Genomic DNA, 25,368 nt, shown 5'->3' with positions numbered 1-25,368 from the left:
ATAAAGAAGGGCTGAGAAAAGCAAAGACACATGGGAACAATTAATGTTGTAATGGACCACAGAACCCCATCCTCCACAACCCCTAAACCAAAAGAACTAGATGTCTGGCTCTCACTGCCAGTCCTCTGAAAGGAGGTCCTAGTTAGCATGGGAGCAAAATGTGGACCAAAACTCAACGTAATAATTAAAAAAAAAAAAGACCATGTTGACTGGTCTGCTTAAGAGGGGAATGAGTGGAACTCCCAAGACTGTGGCTCTTAACCATCCTTCAGGCTCGAAACCGAACTCACCTTACCCCGCTGTGGCTCAACCTTCAGTTAGACCCTCGACAGGCCTATAATGTGATCAATAACTCTATGAAGGTTTGCACACATTAGAATGTCACAAAACAATGTCTGAATTATTTACTAGAAAACCAGTTTCATGTTAAACTTTAAACTAAATCATAATAAAATGTTTTTGTTTTTAAACTGCCAAGTAATAACAGGGCTTACTTCTAAAGGGGGCACTTGGATTGGAAGTAGGGTCTCCGTGGAAGGTTTTTGTATATTTTTAATTATTTTCATTTTTTTCAAAAATAATATTTTGTCTAGTCTGTGATTTCTTGAGAATTTTTGGAAAGTATGCCAGTGGTATGAAAGTTTAATTCTTTGAATTGTTAAATTGATGCTTTATTCATCTTTAGAAGTGCTCAGTCTATGTTAGAAATTGCATATTTTTATGAAAAAATGTATTTAAGCATTATTGATAGACTAAAACGTTTGACATACACCCAGACGCTATGTAAAGAGACTGACATACTTAACGTTGACCACCAAAAAGGTACATTTTATTGTTGTGTTAGCATCCTCCTCTGTAAACCAAATGTGCTCTGTCCTCTAGTGCTGCTGGAGGTGAAATCTTTGACCAGTGTGTTGCAGACCGGGATGACGCTTTTAAAGAAAAAGACGTGCAAAGACTCATGCGACAAATTTTAGAAGGTGTTCGCTTTTTACACACTCATGATGTAGTTCATCTTGATCTCAAGGTAAGATGTGGTTTACTTTACGAGTTGACAGTTGTTAGAACTTGTGTCACTCCAGATATAGAATTTTATATTTGTCAAGGTGGCTCATTTGATAACAAGGATAGAAGACTCCTCCTCTTCCCAATGAGTTTGCCCGGGGAGGTAAAATGCATGTGAGTACAAAAAAGAGTAAATAATAATGTACTGCCCCAAACTAGAACTCAGAGAATATTGGCATGAGCGAGGTAGGTGAAGGCTTCCTGGAGAAGATGAGTTGAGTTCAGACCTTTAAAAGAAATTTAGATAGGTAGAAGAGAAAATTGTCTTCACAAAATGTAAGCTTCTTTGAGTATGTTGGGAGAGGGTGGGGAACTGGTGGGATTGAGAGGCAAGAAAAGGATATGAAAAATTGAGAAAATGTTAAGTTCACAGGAGTTTCAAATCTCATGTAAAGTGTTTGAACTTAATTTAGTTATTGCAGTAAATGGTGGGAGGTGGCTCTCTCTGACCTCTGGCTTCCCTGTTCCCATCAGGCAGGTCAAGCACGCCTCTTTCTGCCTTCATCTTTCTTTATTCAGAAATCGACCAGTACTCCGACGGCACACTACTTCTACTCCATAATTTGTTCCAATGGCCACACAGAACTCATAGAGAATATTCACAATTAAGGGGGTAATTAGGGGACGTTAACAGGTCATCACAAGACAGGATCAATGAACAGAAAGGATACAGACCTGGGTCCACAGCAACACTACAGGCAATGGGGACTTCATGCAAGTTTTTAAAATCACTCTTTTTCACTTCAAGCTTTTTGTGCATTATAAAAAACTGAAAAGCAACGAGCAAAAAGCAGAGAACACAAAAGGCATCCAGAATCATTTTGGTGATTTCATACGGTTTGACATGTCTTTTTTTTTTTTTAATTTTAACAATTTATTAGGGGCTCATACAATTCTTATCACAGTTTATACATATACATACATCAATTGTGTAAAGCACATCTGTACAGTCCCTGCCCTAATCATTTTTTCTCCTCTTTTCTTTTTTTACATTTTATTAGGGACCCATACAACTCTTATCACCATCCATACATATACATACATCAATTGTATAAAGCACATCCATACATTCCCTGCCCCAATCATTCTCATTGACATGTCTTTTTATACCCTATGCATGTATATAAATGACTGAGCATACAATTTTAGGTGATTGAGTCACACAGTATGAATGCATGCATTTTTCTCCCCCACACCATGAACATTTACCAATCATCCAGTAGCCAAGTCTCTCTAGTTTTTAGCTTCTCAGCCACGTGGTTGCTTGACCTCTGCCTCCATGCTCTAGGAAGCCACCAAGTCTTGGCACGGCTTCTCAGTTTTTCCTTGGGGCCCTTCCTGGTGGCTGGACTAGAGGCATAGTTGGTAGCTCTGCAGCTCAGGCAGCCAGTGAGTCAGGGATCAAGGTGTCGATGGCAGGTGTTGCTCATTCCAATACCTATACATCTACTCCCTGCAACCACGCCATGGTTGGGGAGGACCCTACAGAAATGAGCTGGGGCATGGAGGAGGGGAAGGAAGGAGTGCTGGGCTCTGCTCTACCCCCTGCTCTCCAGGTTATCTCCAGTCATAGGTCCCACCAGGGTGCTTGAGTAGAGGGGAGCAGCAGTGACCTTCCCAACTCAACCGCTTCCTAGACCCCTCTGGCCAAGTGAAGGCCCTTCGATTTAAAAGACTCCCTCAAAACTAGTTTCCATTGCCTCTTTTGCTGCAGTGGTGGCAAGGCCCCTTCTGAAGCGCTGGCAGCTTCACTTGTGAACCAGACAGACATGGGCAGCAAAGAGAGAGAACCCAGGTTAATGCACAAAATAGTCAGATGTTTTACTATATTGTTATAAATAGAGAACGGTGTGTAAAGAAACAGTCAGAAATTAAGAATTAAGTAGTATACATCACTCTTATATCAGTTAGGACCTTGTCAAGTGATCAGAATCACCAACTAAAGCTAACACCAAAAAAATCAGTCTCCAAAAAAAAAAAAATGGTATGATCCAAACGTCCAGAGAGAATCCTCCCTTAATTATGGCAGTTTGCTGGTATTCTCAATACTTATCTCCGGCCATCATAGCCCAAGGTGAAGCAGCTGCCATAACTTAGCAACTGCCCAGAGGGCCAGCAGAAAAGAGTCAACTGTTTACTAGCTCGCTCAGAAGTCCTGAGCTTCACTCTGATTAGATCACTGACTGCACTAAGGGGTACAGGACTTTGGTCAGCCAGTGTCAGGGTCTTAGGGTCTAACCTCGAAGGGGTGAACCCCAGGCCCCATCTGTCACATGCTCTGTGAATGGGGAAGCATGAATTCCCAAACCAGTTCTGTATTTGAATGACAGTGAGAACTTGGAAGTCAAACAGTAAATACCAGTTTCTCTTTCTTAGAAATCTCTTCAGGCATCTGTGGTAGAAGTGTAAGATGTTCTCATCAACTCTTGAATGTGTAATTTCAAGTCCGTGTGTGTGTGGTGGGGGGGGGGGGGAGGGGAGGGTGAGATGAAACAGTCCTCAAATATAAACAGTTCAAAAACACATCACAGTGGTTCTAGTTCCTCTTATTTATTTCACAAACAAGTTAATTTATCAGCCAGAGGGACTAGGGTTAAGAAGGAGGGTAACCTAAGAAAACGGAAACTCCTAGACTGCCAAAAAGCTTTCCAATCCTGAACTTCTGCAATTTCATCTTGTTCCACGTCATCTACCCATGTACCTCTACTGTAGTCTGTGCTCGAGTTGAAACAGGTCCTTTCTGGCTTCGCTTTTCAGCTTTCTTCTGAGTTACTTAGAAGGGCTTGTTAAAATGAACTGTGCGGCCCCCATCTCAGAGTGTGTGTTCAGGGCCAGACCCAAGAATTTGCATTTTGATAAAGTTACTAGGTGATGCTGATACGTCAAGTGCCACTAGCCTTATTTTGGGAACTACTGCTCTATGATATGCCCTGTAACCTTACGTAGACTCAATGTTTAAATAGCAAGGCCCCCCGTGGTGCAGCGCGTTGGATATTGGTCCACAGCTGGATCCCACCAGCTGTTCCATGAGAGACAGATGAAGCAGTAGGTTTCTATAAAGATTATGGGCTCAGGTCCCCTAGAGAGCATTCTACTCCGTCTTATAAAGTGGCAATGGGTGGGTGGGTTTGTTGGTTGATTGGTTAGTTTGGGAGCTTAAATAATGGTTCTTAATTCTCATTGAATGAAAGAATATTTTCAAGAAAGAATGTGCAATGTGTGCAATCAGGAGGTTGGACTCCAAAGGATCATGCTCTATTGACAGATACTCCCTTAAATACTAGTTCTTTCCTGGGAAAACAAATCTCTCTCATTTTTGGGGGAAGTTCTCTTGTTCTCTTCTGAAAGATGTCAAGTTAAATTGACTTTATAAGCAGATATAATTTTTTTCCAAAGAAATTACTGTTTAGTACAGTGGCTAAAATGAACAGTCATAAAGTAGTAGCTACAATGTAGTAGCAGTGGTATTTTTTGAAGGCATATGTGGACATGTGTGTACCCAGGTAGCCCCAGGATATGAATGTGGAAGTGATCTGGAGGTCACCCAGTTGAAACACCAAACAAGGGCTTTGCTTCTGTCCTGTAGTGTATTGTTCACATTGAAAGTTCATAGGTCGTTACAGCAAGAAATATCACATGTCTTGCTTCAAGAACATGTACTAGGTAAAGATGGTCATTCAGGTCAGACTTCCAGGTATTCAATAGGAAGGACATCTCAGCACTGCCTACGCAGAAGGATTCCCCAAAGAAATGTATGGTTTTACAGACTTTTAACTCTGTAAAACTGTGTATTTGCTTTATTTTTTACGATGTTTAGCTAGTTTTTAGTTTTAGGTTGTAAAACGAACTTCCAAGAACAGAACCCCAATTTAAATAGCATTCCACCTATGACAAGTGAGCTTTCAACTTAAGACAGCTCAACCTCTGGCCATAACTCAGGACCTAATGAAGTAGGTCAGTCGGACAGATTGCCAACACTGTGTGTCATGGGTCTTTGATGTTACTTGAAAGCAGTCAAAGGTGAATATTAAATTCTTGAATACCAGGCTCACCTGTGTATTTACACAAGGAAATTATATCCCTTTCTCCCCAATATACTCAGTATAAGTCATATTCCTTTCTCCCCAGACTTCCAGATTTATGAGAGGCCTTGGTGATGATCATGATGGTTGTCATGAGCCTTTGATGTTCGAAACTGGACTCTCTGTGTTCCCTAGACACAAAGGAAGTAGGAAGCCAAGTGGCCTGAAGTCTTCTCATCCTTTCTTCTGCCCCCGCACTATTCCTATGTATGGGTAGGCCTTGCTGAGAGATGGCTGTGGTGCAACAGAAGGGCCAATGGGAACAAATTCTACTAAAAAAAACCTACATTTCCATCTGACTTCTATGAACCTGGGCAGAGATTCCACTGTCATATGCCTTTAACAGTCATCTGTCCAGTGAGAATGTATGCTTATTATTAATGTTAACTCTTAGTCTATATAAGATCTTGAAAAGACTAAGCTACTAGAAATAAAAAAATAAAAACAAACGTTATTCTTCCCTCACTGTTCAAAAATAAGAATGTTAGTTCTGCATAAATTAATAACTCCACGATATATCACAGTTTTTCACTGAATAGACAATGTAAGTCCCATTCTGGTTCAAATGGGGAATCCCTGACCTGGAGTCAGAAATTAAAAGTTAAAACTATTCTAAGAAAACCCATTGTTGTCAAGTGGATTCCAATCCATAATGGCCCTGGGAGAAAGTAGAAAGATCTGCCCCACAGAGTTGCCAAGGCTGGATCTTTACAGAAGCAGCACCTGGGTTAACAGCCAAGCTACTGCACCCCTGGCGCTTTTTGATCCTCTCCCAAAAGCACACTCACTGCCGTCCGTACGTAGATTCTGGCTCAGGGAACCTGTAGGGCTGCATAGATCTGCACCTCTGGGTTTCCAAAGCAGATCGTTGTTCTAGCAAAGCCTATGATATGAATTGGGGTCCCGCAAAATGTGTTTTGTAAATCCTAATCTTCCATCCCTATCCTTATAATCTAGTTTTGGAAACTGGTTGTCTTTGTTATTGTTAATGAGTCAGGGTGAGTGTAGAGTGCATTTCAAACCAGTCTTTTTTGAGATAGAAAAGATTAAATTAGCAAATGAGTAAGAGAGATGGGATATGGTAGATGCCAAGACACATGGATATATCCGAGAGCCCACAAAACTGAAGCTAAAGAGACAGGGACCTTCCTTCGTTGAGAACCAAAACGCAACCAACTTACTACCATTGAGTCAGTGCTGACTCATAGCGATCCCCTGTGGGTTTCAGAGACTGTACTTTTATGGAAGTAGAAAGCCCAGTGTTGTCCAAAGCAGCGTCTGTTGGTTTCAAACTGCCAGCCATGTGGATCTCAGCTCCCTTCAGGGAGAACACACAGCGAGAGAGAAGGAGAGGGAGAGGGAGGAGACTTCCCTTAGAGCAGGTGTTCTTAATTTGGACTTCTAGGGGAGAGAGAGAGAGAGAGAGAGAGACTTCCCTTAGAGCAGGTGTGTTCTTAATTTGGACTTCTAGGAGAGAGAGGAGAGGAGAGAGACTTCCCTTAGAGCAGGTGTTCTTAATTTGGACTTCTAGTCCCCTAACCTGAGAACACAAACGACTGCTTGTTAAAGCCATCTATTGTGGTATTTTTGTCACAGCAGCTCTAGATAACTGAGACATATGAGAAATATATTTGTGGGCTTAAAATTCAGCCCCAGAATGATCTTTTGCCCACTGATCAGTTTTCAGAATGATTCATTGAAAACTCTTAGTGAAATACTGTAAGTTGAGGTTGGAGAATTCTTTAAGAAGTGACAGATGCTGATTGGTGGATAGATAAGGCTTTCTGTTCCTGTAAAGAGTTACAGTCTCAGAAACCCACTGGGCAGTTCTACTTTGTGCTTTGGGTTGCTCTGAGTAAGAATTGCCTGGATGACAGTAGGTTTGTGTTGTTTTTTTAATTATATGGTGGCAGAGTGGATTACAAATTGAGCTGCCAATCGAAAGATCAGTAGTTTGAACCCACTAACCACTCCTAGAGAGATGAAACTTCTGCTCCCGTAATATTTACAACTTGAAAACCCAAGGAAACAGTTCTCTCTGCCCTCGAGAGTCATTAGGAGTGGGGATGTGCTGAGTGCAGGTGGGTTTCCTTGGGTTTGGATATATCTACAGAAACAAAAGACTAACTAGACTGATAATTAAGGGAACCTCCATCTGCTTACATATGAAACATCGTAGGAGTAATACATCAGGAAAAACAACCTAAACAAAGAACAAAACGAAAAGTTTCAAAGTAGTCTTGCTAATTTGATAAGTTAGTCATTTTGCCAAGTGGCCTGCCTTGTCTTGAGTGGCCTTCTGCTAGTTAGATCTTTCAGCACGGTTAGACCTGGTATTTATTTGATCATGGATGTGTCAGCTCTCTTACATGTATGGTAAAAAGTACAGGAGGAGTGTAGGAACTAGAAGCTGGGATTCTCTCATCTGAGATGTCAATTGAATCGCGGATAGTTGAAGCGTGAAAATATTATTTGCAAATAGGGATAACATAAGAGCATTTCTCAACAAATTCCCCTATATTAACAAACTGTTAACCCATGTTTTCTACCCTGCATTCTAATGAGTAAATTAATGTTCTTGAATGTATCTTGCCTTATAAAATGTCCCTTAAAACCATGTCCCTGAGATCTTAAACTTTATTAAGCAAATTAACCTCAACTTTACAATGATTTTAGCCAGTAAGTCTTCACCCAGGAGCTTGTTCAGTAAATGTAAAATAGGTTTATGCCAAGGGAAAAGATAGCAAGACAAATAAAAGGTCTCCACAGGCAGCAGGAGCATCAGCATTCAGCAAGACCGCACTCCAGCCTATGCGTGTTTGAGGACAATCTGTAGTTTCCTGACTGTTTCCATGAACCTTACTTCTTTCCCATATCACCTGGGATCCTTGCATTTTAGATAGAATTGAGAAATTGCATGTCCCACCTTCTTTCTCCTGAACAGAATTCCACATAAAGAGGTCTAAACTGAATTATAAACACTCAGGGCCCATCCCTTGATTTCCACACATGTGTTTCAGCTTATTGGAAGGCAGTCTGTCACTCAGAGAAATTCAAGAACTATAAATCTATCATTATGCTGACCTTTGATGTAGAGCAGTGGTTCTTGGCCTTCCTCATGCCGTGACTTTTAATACAGTTCCTCATACTGTGGTGACCCCCAACCATCAAAGTATTTTCGTTGCTACTTCATCAGTGTAATTGTGCTACTGTTATGAATCAGGCGATCCCTATGAAGCACCACTGATTTAGAGGACTAAAGCCTTTTCAGAACACAGTGCTGTTGGTAGAGACTACCTCATAAACATTAATACTGAAATCCCATGAAACAACTGAGTTTTTGAAAAATGTGCTTCCTCTAGTAACCTTTCAAATTAAAAAAAATCATTTTATTGGAGGCTTGTACAACGCTTATCACGCTCCATCCATCCATCCATTGTGTCAAGCACATTTGTACATTTGTTGCCATCATCATTCTCAAAACATTTGCCTTCTACTTGAGCCCTTGGTATCAGCTCCTCATATTTTCTCTTCCTCCTTGCTCCCCACTCCCTCAATAACCCTTGATAACTTATAAATTATTGCTATTTTGTCATATCTTACACTGTCCAACATCTCCCTTCAGCCACTTTTCTGTTGTCCATCCCCCAGGGAGGAGGTTATATGTAAACCCTTGTAATCAGTTCCCCCTTTCTACCCCACCTTTGCTCCACCCTCCTGGTATCACCATTCTCACCACTGGTCCTGAGGGGTTCATCTGTCCTGAATTCACTGTGTTTCCAGTTCCTATCTGTACCAGTTTACATCCTCTGATCTAGCTGGATTTATAAGGTAGAATTGGGATCATGATGGGGGGGGGGGCGGGGAGGAAGCATTTAAGAACTAGAGGAAAATGATATGTTTCATCATTGCTACACTGCACCGTGACTGGCTTGTCTCCTCCCTGCGACCCTTCTGTAAGGGGATATCCAGTTGCCCACAGACGGGCTTTGGGTCCCCAATCTGTACTTCCCTTCATTCACAATGATAAGATATTTTTGTTCTTTCATGCCTGATACCTGATCCCTTCGACACCTCGTGATCACACAGGCTGGTGTGCTTTTTCCATATGGGCTTTGTTGCTTCTGAGGTAGATGGCCGCTTGTTTACTGTCAAGCCTTTAAGACCCCAGACACTATATCTATTGCTTGCCAGGCACCATTAACAAACAAAAAATCATATCATTGTGTATTCACTTTCCCAATACAATTGCTGAAGACAAATGGGTGCATTGGCAAATGTTTCACTTCAGTTTTTAAAAGTCTTCCATGTTAGTAGGCCATATGGGCCTATGACTGGGCCTAGATTTCTGATGTAGTAGAACTTTAATCCAACTCATTTATAATCGAGTCAGCTGTCAGTTATGGGGGGGACTGCAACTTCAGGTTGTAATATTAACATACTCTGTGGGCAAAATTTTTAATGAAAAAGGAATCAAAAGAAGATAGATGAAATAGTCACTTTGTAAAAAAAAAAAACTGGTTGATGTTGAACCAATGTAGAAAGTAGCACATGATCAAGGTCAAGGGCTGATGGTGCTGAAAGAAGTTGAGCTGCACTAAAGGAATTGGTTACAAAGAAGGTTCCAGGCATTGATGGAATCCCACTGAAATGTTCCAGCAAACAGATGCAAAGCTGGAGGCTCTCACTCTTGTAGGCCAAGAAACATGGCCAACCAACTGAGAGAGCCATATTCAAGTTCATTCCAAAGAAAGGTGACCAAACGATGTGAAAATTGTAGAGCAATACCACATTATTGCTAAGGCCAAGGGTCCAGGATTGCCTGTCACTATTTCAGCCAAAGACAGACCAGGTTGCTCTGAGAAGTTCTAAGTTTATTTTGTAAGCATGACTCAGATGGAAACTGTGGTTTGCAACCAGAAAATTACCTTTAAAAATCACAAAATATTAATTTTTAAATTATCAAGGGTTCTGGGGGGAGGGGGAATGTCCGGGAGGGAAGGGAAAAATGAGCTGATACCAGGGGCTCAAGTAGATAGCAGGTGTTTTGAGAGTGATGATGGCAACATATGTACAAATGTGCTTTACACAACTGAGGTATGTATGGATTGTGATGAGTTGTGTGATCCCCTAATAAAACGATAAAAAACAAATGTCTAGATCAAAGTAAAACAATCCTGTGAAAGTCAAGCGAGTCATATACCCCCATCTGTGGGGAATAGCAGGGTTGGCAGTGATCACAGGAAACAGTTAGCTACGTCTACATTTCTCCAGGTAACCGGACTCCCCTCCCCTGAACCACCGCGCTCCTGCGGCCCGTCTAAATGTGCGATGCTTGCACCTAGCCAACTATCACAGTGGCCTTGCTACCTCCTTCCCCGCTAGCCATCTGGGACTGATGACGCTTACAGGGAATTTTACTGCAAGGGACTGGGCTCGTTACTTTTTCCAACAAACTAAACCTTAAATTATGTTAAATTTCTAGTAGGCTAGCTCTGTCAACCCTCTCTATCAATATTAGTGTGCTTTACAAGTAAACTTTCGAAGAGAATACAAAAATGGTGCCAGCAGTACATGGATGGGGAACTGCCAGGATTTCAACCCACATTCAAAAGAGAGCATGGAATGAGATGATAACATTGCTGATGTCAGATGGACCTTGTCTGCAAGCAGAGACTACAAGAAAGTTGTCTGTCTGTACTTTTGTTGACTGTGCAAAGGCAGTCAGCTCTGTGGATCATAACAAATAATGGGTAACATTGAGAAGAAGGGGAATTCCAGAACACTTAACTGTGCTCATGCCAAACCGGTGTACAGAGTCAGAGACCGTCTTTCAAACTAGAAGATAGAATGTTGTTTTACTATCATGTTTTGGGGTTGTATTCACCATCTTCATTCACGCTATTTGCTGAGCAAATGAGCCAAGAAACTGAACTATTGTAAAGTGAAACACAGTGTCAGGATTGGAGGAAGACTCATTAATAAGCTGCCATGTGCAGATGAAAGAACCTTGTTTACTGAAACTGACAAGGACTTGAAGCACTTACTGATGGCGATCAAACATGATAACCTTCCGTGGGGATTCCACTTCAGCATAAAGAAAACAAAATATCCGAATAACTGGGCCAATTCACAGAAAGAAAAAATGGACTCTCCTGCCCTTCCCCCAATGTCAACATCCCCTTAGGTATTCGAGTCTTTGCCTTTTTGTTTGTGTGTGTGTCAGTGATGTCATAGACTATTTGCCCTTTTGTGATTGGCTGATGTTATTCAGCATAATGCTCTCCAGGACCGTCAGTGTCATGAGGCGCTTCATGGTTCCGACAGTCACTGTTGGTGCTCTGTAGAATTCCATAGTGTGCCGCTACCAGAGCATCTTTCTTCATTCTTTGACTGATGGATATTTCAGTTGTTACTTGCTCCTGTTATTGTTTAATTTCACTTTTTCATGAACCTTTTAAAGTCCCTTCATATAGTCTGTTGACCTCCAAAGTTGTATCCTTAGCCCTGCATTCCCTCCAGCCTGGCTTTCTTTGAACTGTTAGTTGAGCATCTGTACCACATGTGGAGGTCCAGACTGGATTCCGTCCTCCTTTCTCTTCCTGTCCTCTGACATCTACCCCTAAGCAGTTAATCACAGTGTTCTGTGCATTCTACCACTGTGCTATATGACAGTTATTTTCTAGTTTTTCTTTCTGCACTTCATCATAACTTCCTCTTAGTGCCGACGACCACCGCCCCCCTCTGCCTCCCCCCACCACACACACCCCTATCCCTCCCCAGGATCAGGACACAGTCTTATAAGGAGATTTCCAGCCATATTCTTATAGTCGCTGACCCATTGCACAGCCTGGATACATTGGCTACCTGTATACTTGGGCAGGTGCCCTTCTCTTTTCCTGGAATGGCCTCTTTCCCTCCCTCTCGCTTCCCTGTCTCTCTTACTTCAGGATGGCCTATGCACCACCATGATTTCTACCTTCTCTGCCCCCAGTAATTCCTTTCAGGTTCCTTTCCTGTGTTAGTCTCCCCCCTTCCTCTTTGTGCGCTTCTTGGCCTCATTGATGGCTGGCCCGCCTCGGCCTTTGTACTTGCTCTTCTCCCTGCTTAGAATGCGCCTTGCCTACCCCATCCCCAAGGTGCTCTGCCATGACTGGCTCCCTCATACCCTGGTTTCTCCTCCAGTGATGTCTTCTCTGGCGAGCCTGCCCTGGCTGCCCTCAGACACATCCTCAGCAGGTCGGATCGACTACCCTACTGCAGTCTCTGAAGCACTGAAAACTAACCGACATGATAATATTTATCATTTAATCTCTCTAACCCTATTGGAATGTATGGCTCCACAGCCAATTAAAACTTAAATTACGTTGAATGTCTAGTATTTTGAGTAACACCCTCCTCTATCAGTAAGGATTTGTGGAGCAAATGATGGAATCCTTTTCTTCTTTTAGGCCTGTTCATATATCTCTTCTGTAATTCTCCAGGACTGAATTAATTCCTTAGATTTATTTAAACCGTAATACCGCATATACACTGCTACAGGAGCACTGATCACACAGAGCAGAGGTAGATCTGCCTGTCTTGAACAGAAGAAGCGTGTTCCAGGCAGAAAGACAGTACCATGCCCAAAACGTCTGTGAAGCATGGCAAGGAACTGAAAGATGCTGACGGAGGCTTGGTTGACTTAGGACATGCTCTGGCAGCATGGTAGACGATGAGCTAAAGGTTGTGTGTCCCACATTAAGGTGTGTAGAGGCTGTCATAAGAGCCATGGGAAGTCACTGAAGGACTAAGATGGGGAGAAGAGGTAGGTGTATAAAAGATCCTTCTGACGGCAGTATAGGCAAAATAGATCCTGGGAAGCCATTTAAGAAGGTGATGCAAATGCACAAGAAATAAGGCAGTGTGAATTAGTGTTTGTGTCTAGATGGAGAGAGATAGACAAGTCTAGAAATGCTTAACATGTAGAATTTAAATCAACAGGATATGGTGACTTGTCAGCTAAGCATAAGGAAAGCAAGGGGAGCGAATGGAAGGATAGACTGTTAGTGGTTTATGATCGGAACATCTGAGCTGGCTGTCATTAGAATAAAGGGGTCTGATTTGGGAGGAAAATATGCATCTGTTTGGAGTTGGGTTGAATTTGAAATTGTAGCAATGTGGATCCAGATCTTGACTGCTAACCGCATGGTCAACATTCAAGCCAGCCAGTCAGCCCGCGGGCGGAGAACAGATGAGGCTGTTGCCTCCAGGAAAGCTTTGCAGCCTTGGAAACCTTAGACTGGGTTAGGGGGCTGTGAGTCAGAGTGGGCTCTGGGTTTGGTTGGGGCCATCAAAGGTAGACAGTTGGTTGGAGTCTAGAACTGGGAGAGTGGTCTGGGCCCGAGACATAATTTTGTGACTCACGACATACAGATGATAATTAAATCTTGGGTGCGGACAGATTGTGCAAGGTGAGAGTGTGGAGTGGGAAAAGGGTTTTGAGATGAAGCTGTGAGGAATCCAAATGTCCATGGTCAGAGAGAAGAGGATGAGCCTACAAAGGAGGCCAACGAAGCAACCTGAGAGAAAGATGACTGCATTGGAGCCGTGGCGGGCCTTTGTTGACCTCATTGGGGTGGGGGGGCTGCAGTAAAATGAAAGGGTAGATGCCAGGTGAAGCCACCGAGTGAGTGGAAGGGAAGGAAGTGGGAACACTGATTACAGACCTCGAGGGAACCACCATGTGACTGGGGAGACAGGAAGGTCAGGGAGGAGCTTGTCATGCCCTTGGTGCTGTGAAGCAGAGGAGGAGCAGCCTTGGTGCCCTCCCGAAAGTCGTGGAGGGTTTCACAAAGGAGGTGGTATTTTGCTGAGAGACCCGTCACGCACAGAGTGAAAGAAGACAATGAACTGGTGATGCAGAGAGGACAGGACTTTATGTGCAAAGGCAATGCACGTGCAATGGCTTTCATATGAGCATGTGCATCCTGTTTAAGGATACAAGTTCCTTGACACACATTGCCTAGAGAGCAGCGGCAGGAGATTAATTTTGAAAAGGCACCAGGAAACAGATCATAAAACATTCTGGGTGTTGGAGCGAAGTACCGTACATACTCCAGTGTAAGTCAACCCGAATACCAGCCTATACCTAATTCTACCAAAAAACTGCATTAAAAATGTGCTGAAAATCTTGGCTTATCCACGAGTATATATGATAGTTTTAATTTACCATTACCAATGTCTGTCAGTTTAACTGTGGAAATGTTCTCAGCTGCAGAAGATAGTTAATGAGAAGCAAATACAAACTTTTCATTCAAGTTTCATATGAAAAATATCTCATGAAATTTGCATTCTGGTTTAGAATCATGTACATGAATTTTTGTATAGAAGTACCTTAAGTTATTTCCAGTTGGATAAAATTGACTAGGAATATAGAGACCTTATTGGTTATGTGACTATGAGTAGCTCTTGTATACCACCAAACACACCCCTACTTGACTGACTGTCGGTGGTGAGCAGCCAACAAGGAAGAGCATCAAAGTCAGATTCCTGTTATGGGGAAACTATCCTGTTGTACAATGGAGAATGGGTTCAAGGTGGAGAGAACTAGATATGGGAGGCTGCTAAAGTGGTCTGGATAAGAAATAGTGCAAACATCAACTAAGCAAGAGAGACAGAGGAGGGACTACAGACATGTGGCTTGGTGGTGACATCCTTAGACGCAGGGAAACGGTGAATACGAGGGATACAGGAGTTTAAAACGATTCCCCAGCAATCACTTGGGAAAATAGGAGCAAGGAATCTATTTGGTGGGTTTAGGAGAAAGACCACCTACCAGTAGTGCTTGTTCAGTTGAAGTTCTGTACATAGGGGGGAGTTGAGAGTATGTTGCTCTCGGTCAAGTGAAACAAGAGGATTTTAATTGGATATAGGAAACTGGAGGGTGACTTAGGGTGGAAGCTTCAGCAGCATGTAAGTGACGTTGGAAACTTTGGGAGGGAGATTAAACTGTTCAAATATAGAATACAGGGTCTTAAAAGAAGAGGCTATACTTTTCCTGAGCATATTTCCTTGGTAATATTATTATTTAAAAGGAAGACTGGGCAAGGGGCTTAAGTGGAGAGCAAATGCCTTGAGAATGATTGGGGCAGGGAATGTATGGATGTGCTTTATACAATTGATGTATGTATATGTATGGATTGTGGTAAGAGTTGTTGGAGTCCCTAATAAAATGTAAAAGAAGAAAAGAGAAAAAAATGATTAGGGCAAAGACTGTACAGATGTGCTTTATACAATTGATGTATGTATATGTATGAACTGTGAAAAGAATTGTATCAGCCCCAATAAATTATTAAAAAAAAAAAAAAAAAGGAAGACTGGAGGGAAAAATAACATCTGAGAAAATAGAGAAGAGTCCAAAGAGGAAAGAAACACAGGGAAGAAGTTCAAGACTACAATGATAAACAGATCCAAGAAGTGCTAAAAAAAAAACACACCACAATATATTTATAATAGTGCCTGAAGGACATCCATTTGGATTTGTACATCATTGGTGGGGTTGAACTACCCAATAAGCAAGATAAGGATAGGCTTACTTATATTTATTACTAATCTGTACGGAACAATTTCACATTTTTCACATCACCAGAGATTCTGCTATCTAGATATGTCTGGCAACTGCTACTCCCAACCCCATAGCACTTTTCTACATAATCAGAGCCCCTTCAAATTCACCCTCCCTGACAGGGACAGAGGACCCTGTAAGCAAGTACAATTAAATACAGGCTTACTTCGCATAGTGAACACTGACACATGATTTTCTTGCATCCGTGTGAACCCCATGTGAAATTTTTCATTACAGGTAAGTTAGCATAAGCAAGCTGGACATATGGGTTAATGTCGGACTTGTGAGCTGGGGCAGCACTGGGTTGGGATGTTTTCTTGATGTGCACTTAACCTTTATATAAAATTCTCTCTTACACACGAGCTTTTGTAGATTTGTTTCTCTAATGTACCCAGACTAACACAGTCATCCTCCAGGCCATTGAGTATTAATAGTTGTTGGTGACCCTAAAGAGGGAAAGCTCACCAGAGGCTCAAAACCCAGGTTTCAGTCGATTGAAAAAGTAAAGCAGATGTAGAGGCCACGCTCTTGAGGAGCTGCACACTGGGAGAGAATGTCAAGGAGTGAACTCCGCAGCAGAGAGATGTGGCTAAAAGTGGTCTGATTAGGTTTTTAGGATAAGGCCATAAATGGGTGTGGGTTTGTATGTATACATATATAAGTATGTGTATACACATTATATGTACATATATATTTTAATTGTATATTTATATGTTGTGGGAGACACCAGAAATGTAGAAGAAGTGAATAAAAATAAGAGCGTGTAAGACTTACCTTATGCAGAGTAAATACACTGTAAAAACATTTGTTGGGTAAATGACACAGTGTTAAATTCCTGTCTTGATTGTGTGGGTGAAATTTGTTTTATGGCTTGCATACTTTGGTGTACATCATCATAATTTTCATGAAAATTGTTGGGTTGTTTTTGTTTTCAGCCTCAGAATATTTTACTGACAAGTGAATCTCCATTGGGTGACATCAAGATCGTCGATTTTGGCCTTTCAAGAATAATGAAGAACAATGAAGAGCTCAGAGAAATTATGGGAACTCCTGAGTATGTGGGTGAGTATCATCAGACTGTAATGGCTTTGTTTTTTTAATGAGGAATTACCTCCCAATTAAGTGTACTCTCATGTGTTATGATTAATGGTGATGCCAGAAATAGGACTCTTAGGCTGAAAGTCTGCTTTTAGAGATTCAGTCCTTTGGATTAAGTTTTTTTTTTTAAAAAAAGGAAAATGTCCAAGAATATGAGGTGTCAGGTTGCTGATCTCGTATAGCTAAAGAAATTTGAAGGGATTACTTCTACAAGAAACAGGAGAGGATTTTCTTTTTAAAGTAAAGCAGCATTAGGTATCTGAGAATGGAAGGAGATTCAACATGAATGACCTCTAAAGAAGTTCAAGTTGGTAATCAGCATTGTTCAAGGCATTGTGCAAGCAGAGTCATTCCACAAGTGTGTGGAGAGCATTCCGTTGGATTGATGCAAAGTAGAGCTCTCCCATCAAAAGTGGATAAAGTGATACAGTATGAGTTCCCTGGAGTACATAGAAGTAATGACTATAACTTTTTAAAATCAACTTGGGGGTAAGAGGCACTTTGTGGAATTTGAAAGATAAATGGTTTAAATGAGATAAAAAAAGCATATGTAGTAGAGTAAACCAGCAGAACAATTTCGAGATCATGATTGGCGAGTTGAATGTTAATATTTAACATCTCCGAGGTGAAGTAGTTGTTACGAATAAGGAGGCTTTGGATTCAGCTCCAGAAGGGCAACTGTTAAGCCAAGCAATGAGGACATGTGATGTCCAGCTGGGTGGGTGTGGTGGTGGATGATGAGAGTTCCCTGTTGCTGTCAGGCCTTGGAGGGCGGGAGGATGGTTGTGTCAGTGAATGACAGCACCATGACATGCAGTAAAGAAGACTGTGGTCTCGGCCTAAAGCAGTGGTTCTCAACCTTCCTAATGCCGCGACCCTTTAATACAGTTGCTCACATGTGGGGACCCCGTATGTGGGCGTATCTGTGTGTGGGCTGACCTACCTGGAGATGGATAGAAGAGTGGAATCTCAGTTCCTAAGACCATCGGCAATATGGTCTTAGACAACTTCCATGAAGGGGCCGTTCGCCTCCCCTAAGGGGTCGCGGCCCCCAGATTGAGAACTACTGGCCTAAAGCCAAGGCTTTTTGCTGGAGGGTAAAAGTGTGAAGTAGGTGGTAGACCAACAGTCCTTACTACAGAAGCCTCCGAGCATGGTGATCCTTGGAGGAGCCAGGTCTCACAGCCGAGAAGGTCAAAGGAGTTGTGTGTGAAGACTAAAGCAAACGATCGAACCACTGCTGTTGAATCCGTTTCCACTCATAGTAACCCTTTAGGACAGTAAGGGTTTCGTTCCACAGGAAGGAGGTTTCTAGGGGACACTGAAGAGAAGAGGACAAGTGGGGCTTTAGGAAATAAGTGACGTTACAAGCAGGAGAACAACCACAAGTTTCCTGTGCTTTTTTTATGGACTAGGATATGTAATTTTCAATCTGATAGCTGATCCACATTATGACCACTAAGTAGTTTTTAGGAATGGCCTTGATATTGTCATCATTGTTTCCTTAATTGACTAAGACTATGAGGACTTTTGTTTTTATCTCCGACCCAAAGTTGTGTAGGAGAGCATTTTGAAGTGTGTAAGATTTTGAGCATTTGTTTTTATTTCTAATTTAGTGCATTGTTAGAGCTTATTCTGTTTCATAACTGTTAGGGATTTTCTCTGTGTGTGTGTGTGTGTGTGTGTGTGTGTGTGTGTGTGTGTGTTCAGTGTATTAATGTTTAATGAATTTTTGAGAAGTAGAGAATATTTCCAGTTTTCAGAGTTTCAGTTTTCAGATGTCAATTAGCCTTATTGTATTATTTAGATTCTTTATATTAGCTCTGTCTACTTAACCATTTGAGTTGAGGAGTGTGTTAGATGGGGTTCTCTAGAGAAACAAAACAAAGACACTTGTAGTTTTAGATAGATCGATACAAACAACATAAGAAATAAACAACTAATTAGTCCACAGAGCAGCACAAATGGCTTAGTTCAACTCAAATCCATGAGACAGTTAATACACTGACAGTCCTTCAACTCACGAGGGCTGCTAGGTGCAAGTTAAGGAAGCAGACAGCTGAGTCTTCGCTAAAGCAATATAGGCTGTCCGGCCACAGGCAGGTCTCAAGTTGAGGCAGAGAACTAGCTAAGGTAACCACACACCCCAAACACTGGTCCAATCATCAGAGAGCAAGAGACAGAAAAGCGAGGCTCGTCGAGTTATTTATCTCTTTGCCCTTCAATTAAACTGCAACTTTATTAATCCCACATGTGTTTATTGGCCAGGTTGGCACAATAATCCTACCTATCACAAGGAGAATTATTTGAAAAGTCCCCTATTTTTGTTACCTTCTTAAAAAGAGAATTTTGTTTAATAACATTTTAATGCTGTGTAATTAAATACTTCATTATAAGCTAATATTTATATATTTAATACTTTTTACCTAGAAATGTATTCATTTGACTGCATTAGAAGACTGTTCTACTCTGCTCCTCTCTGTCTCTCTCTCATTCATCTGGCTTCAAAATTTTTGTTGGGGCTTTTTTTTCCCCTCTTTTAATCAAACTTCAAGTTACTGTCTTTAAGTACATGAATTAATGGCCCCCACATTCATTTTATTTATATACACATAAAAGGGAACTTCAGAAAGCTCATGGAAAAAAATAAAAACTAATGGGATTTTTTCTATGCATTTTTTGAAACCCCTCTTCCTGGGTGTAGACACACGGTTGCCTGGGTGTGAGTTCTGGCTCCATACTGACCGGCGACCTATATCTCTTTACGCTTCAGTTTTCTCTGTGCATAAAATGAGCTAACAAGTACCTCCCACAGAGGGAGGAACATGGATTTACTATGTAAAGCTCTTAAAATAATATTCAGCACATAATAAGCACTCAAACAGTAGGTTGGAATTATTTTCTCTTCCTTCCCTTAACAATTTTTTTGCTCTGTGCTCTCCATTTTACTTTTTCCAGTAAATTTGGAAAATTCATTTCATTTTAAATTTCCTGACTTTTTAAAACCTTTTAAGTTCTATTAAGAGCCTCTGCTTCTCAACAATTCCAGAAATCAAAGATAAGGAAACTAGCATACTTCTCTTCCCAACTTCCTGCTTCGTCATAGCCAATGGGATTTTGCTAAAACCATTAAGAGATGTGGATTTGGGGTCTTTCAGCTTTTTCCTAGAATCAGAATACCTGCATTCTGTTTTTAAACTGTACTCGCCACAATTTTTTAGTCTGGATCTGTTTCTATTTTTTAATAATTTTATTGGTGCTCATATAGCTCTTATCACAATATACACATGCATCCATTGTGTCAAGCACATTAGTTGCCATCATCATTTTCAAAACATTTTCTTTCTACTTGAGCCCTTGTTATCAGCTCCTCATTTTTCCCTCCCTCCCTCATGAACCCTAGATAATTTATAAATTATTATTTTTTCATGCCTTACACTGACCGATGTCTCCCTTTACCCACTTTTCTTTTGTCCATCCCCCAGGGAGGGGGTTATATATAGATCATAGTGATCAGTTCCCCCTTCCTCCCCCCCCCCCCGCCCCCACTTTCCCCCTACCCTCAGGATCTAAAATGTTTCTAAATGTATCAGCACTAATCAACCCTAGCTTTTCTATTTGTATACTTCAAGGGGAAGAAAAACAAATCTTTAGGTTAAGCAGATTGTTAGTGAATAAATTTTTCTTTTCAAGGAGAGTTTTCATAAGGCCCTCCTGAGCCCTTGCTTATTTAAGAATATGTAACAATGATTTAGTGAAGTAGTCAAGCAAAAAAAAAAAAAACCACCAGCAACTGTCATTAAGTCTATACCAACCCTGGAACAGGCTAGAAATGCCTCCATGGGTTTCCAAGACTGGAACTCTGTAGGGGAATAGAAAATCTCATCTTTCTTCCACAGAGCAGATGGTGGTTTTGAGCTACTGACTTTCAGGGCAGAGCCCACTTTGATAACTCATTTGGCCACCCCCATGGCTTCCTGGGACATCACAACAATCCTATGGATGCAGCATCAATGCCTCTGTGTGTGGTGCAGTGTCCTCTGAAGAGGCTCGGGCTTTCCACCATGTTGACTGGCTTTGCTAATAGGTGGAGGGTTTAAAAGTTCACTATGGCAGCAGCATATGAAACACTGGTGGCCTAGTGGTTACCCTGCCCCCATAGAGTTGCCATGAGTCAGAATTGACTCAATGGCAGTGCATTCTGGTAGCAGTGACATGGAGAATAGATCTAGGAGTGGGATGATAGGCAGTCAGTCCACGAACAGGCTACTTCTGCATTGGGCAGGGGCAAGGGGAACTTGCTGTGGCTGAGAGAAAGGAGAACAGATGTGAGGAGTATTTAAAAGACACTTTGTTTTTGTTTTTTTAAACGTTTTATTAGGGGCTCATACAACTCTTATCACAGTCCATACATATACATACATCAATTGCATAAAGCACATCTGTACGTTCTTTGCCCTAATCATTTTCTTTTCTTTTTTCTTTTTTTTCCTTTTCTTTTTTTACATTTTATTAGGGACTCATACAACTCTTATCACAATCCATACATATACATACATCAATTGTATAAAGCACATCCATACATTCCCTGCCCCAATCATTCTCAAAGCATTTGCTCTCCACTTAAGCCCTTTGCATCAGGTCCTCTTTTTTTTTCCCCTCCCTCCCCGCTCCCCCCTCCCTCATGTGCCCTTGGTAATTTATACATCGTTATTTTGTCATATCTTGCTCTATCTGGAGTCTCCCTTCCCCCCCTTCTCTGCCGTCCCTCTCCCAGGGAGGAGGTCACATGTGGATCCTTGTAATCAGTTCCCCCTTTCCAACCCACTCACCCTACACTCTCCCAGCATCGCCCCTCACACCCTTGGTCCTGAAGGTATCATCCACCCTGGATTCCCTGTGCCTCTGACCCTCATATGCACCAGTGTACAGCCTCTGTCCTATCCAGCCCTGTAAGGTAGAATTCGGATCATGGTAGTTGGGGGGAGGAAGCATCCAGGGCACTTAACACATATACATATATTTTTTTCTTTTTTTTTGCATGATGCCTTATACCTGGTCCCTTGGGCACCTCATGATCGCACTGGCTGGTGTGCTTCTTCCATGTGGGCTTTGTTGCTTCTGAGCTAGATGGCTGCTTGTTCACCTTCTAGCCTTTAGGACCCCAGACACTATCTCTTTTGATAGCCGGGCACCATCAGCTTAAAAGACAATTTGTTTGACATGCTTGATTAGGTAGAGGGGGCGTGGGAAGAGGAAGGTGTCAAAAATTATTTATGTATTTATATATGTTTCAAATGCCAGGTTTCAACAATGGATAGAGCTGTGAAAAGTCCTTAGTTAAAAACATTTGTTTACATTTTACAGTAATTCAATAATTTGTCTATGTCAATGGTCATAGCCGCTGTAAATGGGATGTGTCTTAGTTTCTTAGTATTTTAAGTATCTTTGATCGCTAAGAGAAAATAATGATTTTTTTTCTTGCAATGATTTTTGTCTGTTTTTATCCTAGCTCCGGAAATCCTTAGCTATGATCCTATCAGCATAGCAACAGATATGTGGTAAGAATTATTTATGAAAAATCAACCAAATTGCTTACCTGAAATTTAGATGATATTAACTGTCTTACATTTTCTTTCAAATTTAGGAGCATTGGCGTGTTGGCATATGTCATGCTTACAGGGATATCGCCCTTCTTAGGGGATAACAAACAAGAAACGTTCTTGAACATCTCCCAGATGAATTTAAGTTATTCTGAAGAAGAATTTGACATTGTGTCAGAGTCAGCCATTGATTTCATCAAAGCACTTTTAGTTAAAAAACCTGAGTAAGTATTAGTTAGCACTGATGGATGTCACTTTTTAATTGAGTGAAACAATGGTATTTAAATACTGTAAGATCCAAATGAAAGCCGGAAAAGTTGAAACCTTTGGTAAAAATTTGAAGATGAACAAAAGGCAAAATTGGAAATATTATTAGAAAAACTAAACTCACACCTTTAGTAATAGAGTTAGGAGATGGGTTGCAGATGGGTCCTATAGAGATGGGACTCATTCACAGGCACTAGAAACTGACAACAAAATAACACCTAACCTTCAACAGATGAATCTGTTGATCTAGGAGCTTCAAGGGGGCTTCTCAGAGATACTTTACTTAAAATATGATTTTTCAGCATGAATGGAGAATAGCACACAAACTTCAAAACAGCTTGACATTTGTGTGCCAATCTGGAATCCCAGGAAGATTTTTGCCAACTCTTTAAACATGATACTATAATACAATAATAAATAAAATCCCCAAATACAGTAATGATAATAATAACTTGTGTTCTGGTCTGGAATGTAAATAACTGTTATGTCTTTATGCAGAGAGCGAGCCACTGCTGAGGAGTGTCTAAAACACCCCTGGTTAACACCGAGCGGCATTCAGGGTCCTTCTCTCAAAGGGAAAGGACCACTAGACGAAGCAGCTGCTCTCCAAGAAGGTGATTCTGTACCTGAAATCTGTTCCGATGCGGAGAAGCCAGAAACGGAGGAAGCCATTGTAACCGAGGAGCTGATTGTCGTCACCTCATACACCCTGGGACAGTGCAGACAGTCTGAAAAGGAGCAAGCAGAGCAAAAAGCCATTTCCAAACGATTTAAATTTGAAGAACCTTTGCTGCAAGAAATTCCAGGAGAATTTATCTACTGAGGAGTATTTCCCTGCAGAACTTTCAAATTCCAAAACGTTAATATTCTCGATGGACCTGAAAGTGAACATAAGCAGCTGTCACGGGTATAAACTAAAATGACTTTGTCAACCTTACGGAGTTAGGTGAGTCAAGCCAGATCCACGAAGTTGCCAACCAGGTGATTTAACAGGTGAAAGTGATTTGCTGGCATGTTTGTGAGAAAGGAAATGTTTGCACCTTCTCACTCTCTATCCTGTTACTCCAGATTGACAATTTGTATGCCAAGTTGTTTGTGTTCGCTCTCTTTAAAAAAAAAAAACAGTAAAAGTGCCAAAATTACACTTTTGTAAATTATTGTGCATTACTCAAATGCGTAGCTGTGTCTGCATATATATGTTGATACTTTTACTAAAATTGATATATTTTTCACTTTGGGGTTTTTTGTTTGTTTTTTTTACACAAGATTTTAATTTAATTAGAAGTCTTACAAATATTTGAACCCTCAAATAACAACCAGTTTAGTTTAATAATATCTGCTTTTGTAATTTGTGTTTTATTACTGCTTTATGTTGACTTGATTTGGCTTCTGTTGTTTGTGTGTAGTGTTTGTAGTGACCTATCAGGGGAGAGAACCCTTGCTAATTTTCACCACTAGTGAGAGAAGTAGTGATCTTTTTAATGCTGGTTTTTCAAAGCCGCGGCTCAGTAACCCAATCATATCAAACGAGTGTTGATTTCCCAGCTGTGCCCCTTCCGCCCATCTGCTCGTACAAGCTCTCTCCCTGCCACCTGAGTTCCCATCCCCTGGATTTTGTCCCTTAATCTCAGGCACTGGTAGGCATCAGTGTGACCTGATCGATGCCGTGGCTGCTGTGATCAGTGAAAAGACCCTACCTTTTTGTCACAGGCTTAGAGCAGGGGCAGAGAGAGCGTTATGACCATTGAGCCTTCACGTCAGCTGAGTCCCTCTCAGCCCCAAAGCCACACTAGGAAAAGTTAGTGCGCCCAAATATTTATAGACCTTTACTTTGCCCATAGTGGGAGAACTGACCTTGATCTCTTTGTCAAGATGGTACCTTTTCCTGGGAGTCTGGTAAGATTATGTGGAGTTTCATTTGGTTGGGATTGTATATTTGGATTGTATCTAAATCACACTGTGGGCAGTAAATTCCTATTTTAAAAAAAAATGAAAATGGGAAAAAAATGTAAATATTTAACTTAAAGCAACTAAATACCTGTCCCCCAAACCAAAAATGTCTGAGTCCTTATTTACCAGTGACTAGGCTCTGGTCATCCATGCCCTCGTCTGTGCAGCTTGTCACTCGTGTGCCATGGATGCAAGCCCAGCCCCTGCACAGGCTCCACGTGGCCAACAGCTTGGACTTGCACCCCCTTGTCTCATTGGGGTATCACACAGCACTTCCTAGTGTGAGTCCTAAAATGTCACAATCATGACAATGACACAGTGATTCATTGTACACCCACTCCTCACTTAGCAGCAGCGTTAGGTTCTAAGGATCAGGTCGTTATGTGAAAATGATGAGCAGGTCACCTCTGCCCTTCATGTGTCCTGTAAATGGCTTGTTGGGCCCCTACTGAGGTCACCTAACCCTGTCATTTCCCTCTTCCATATCCCCTCAGGAAAGCCTGGCTTCCACCTCAGTCCACAGCGAGCACTACCCCATCTTCTAGAGCCCAGCTGGCCCAAGTTGTCCCTGGGGTCCCTTCTGCCTCCTGCCCTCACCATATTTCTACGATAGGTGACTCTGCTCATTTGCCAAATGACATCAAAGCTCCTTTGGTGGCTTAGTTAGGGGCACAGGAGGCCCTGCCCTAGGATTGGA

At 41.6% G+C, this 25,368-nt stretch overlaps 1 protein-coding gene across 1 annotated transcript in view; it reads left to right on the top strand.

The window, feature by feature from the left end:
* STK17A (serine/threonine kinase 17a) overlaps positions 1-24,778 on the top strand; it is a 44,813-nt gene extending 20,035 nt beyond the window's left edge. The window contains exons 3-7 of the mRNA XM_075558162.1: positions 883-1,027; positions 16,689-16,815; positions 22,364-22,412; positions 22,499-22,678; positions 23,220-24,778. Of these exons, the coding sequence (XP_075414277.1) occupies positions 883-1,027; positions 16,689-16,815; positions 22,364-22,412; positions 22,499-22,678; positions 23,220-23,544 (826 nt within the window). The 3' untranslated portion in view covers positions 23,545-24,778. The remainder of the gene's footprint in view (positions 1-882; positions 1,028-16,688; positions 16,816-22,363; positions 22,413-22,498; positions 22,679-23,219) is intronic.
* Positions 24,779-25,368: the final 590 nt, after the last annotated feature.

The sequence above is a fragment of the Tenrec ecaudatus genome, chromosome 9 (assembly GCF_050624435.1).
Source record: "Tenrec ecaudatus isolate mTenEca1 chromosome 9, mTenEca1.hap1, whole genome shotgun sequence".
NCBI lineage: Eukaryota > Metazoa > Chordata > Mammalia > Afrosoricida > Tenrecidae > Tenrec > Tenrec ecaudatus.
Note: the sequence above shows the minus strand (reverse complement) of the source record. Positions and strands in the feature narration are given on the sequence as shown.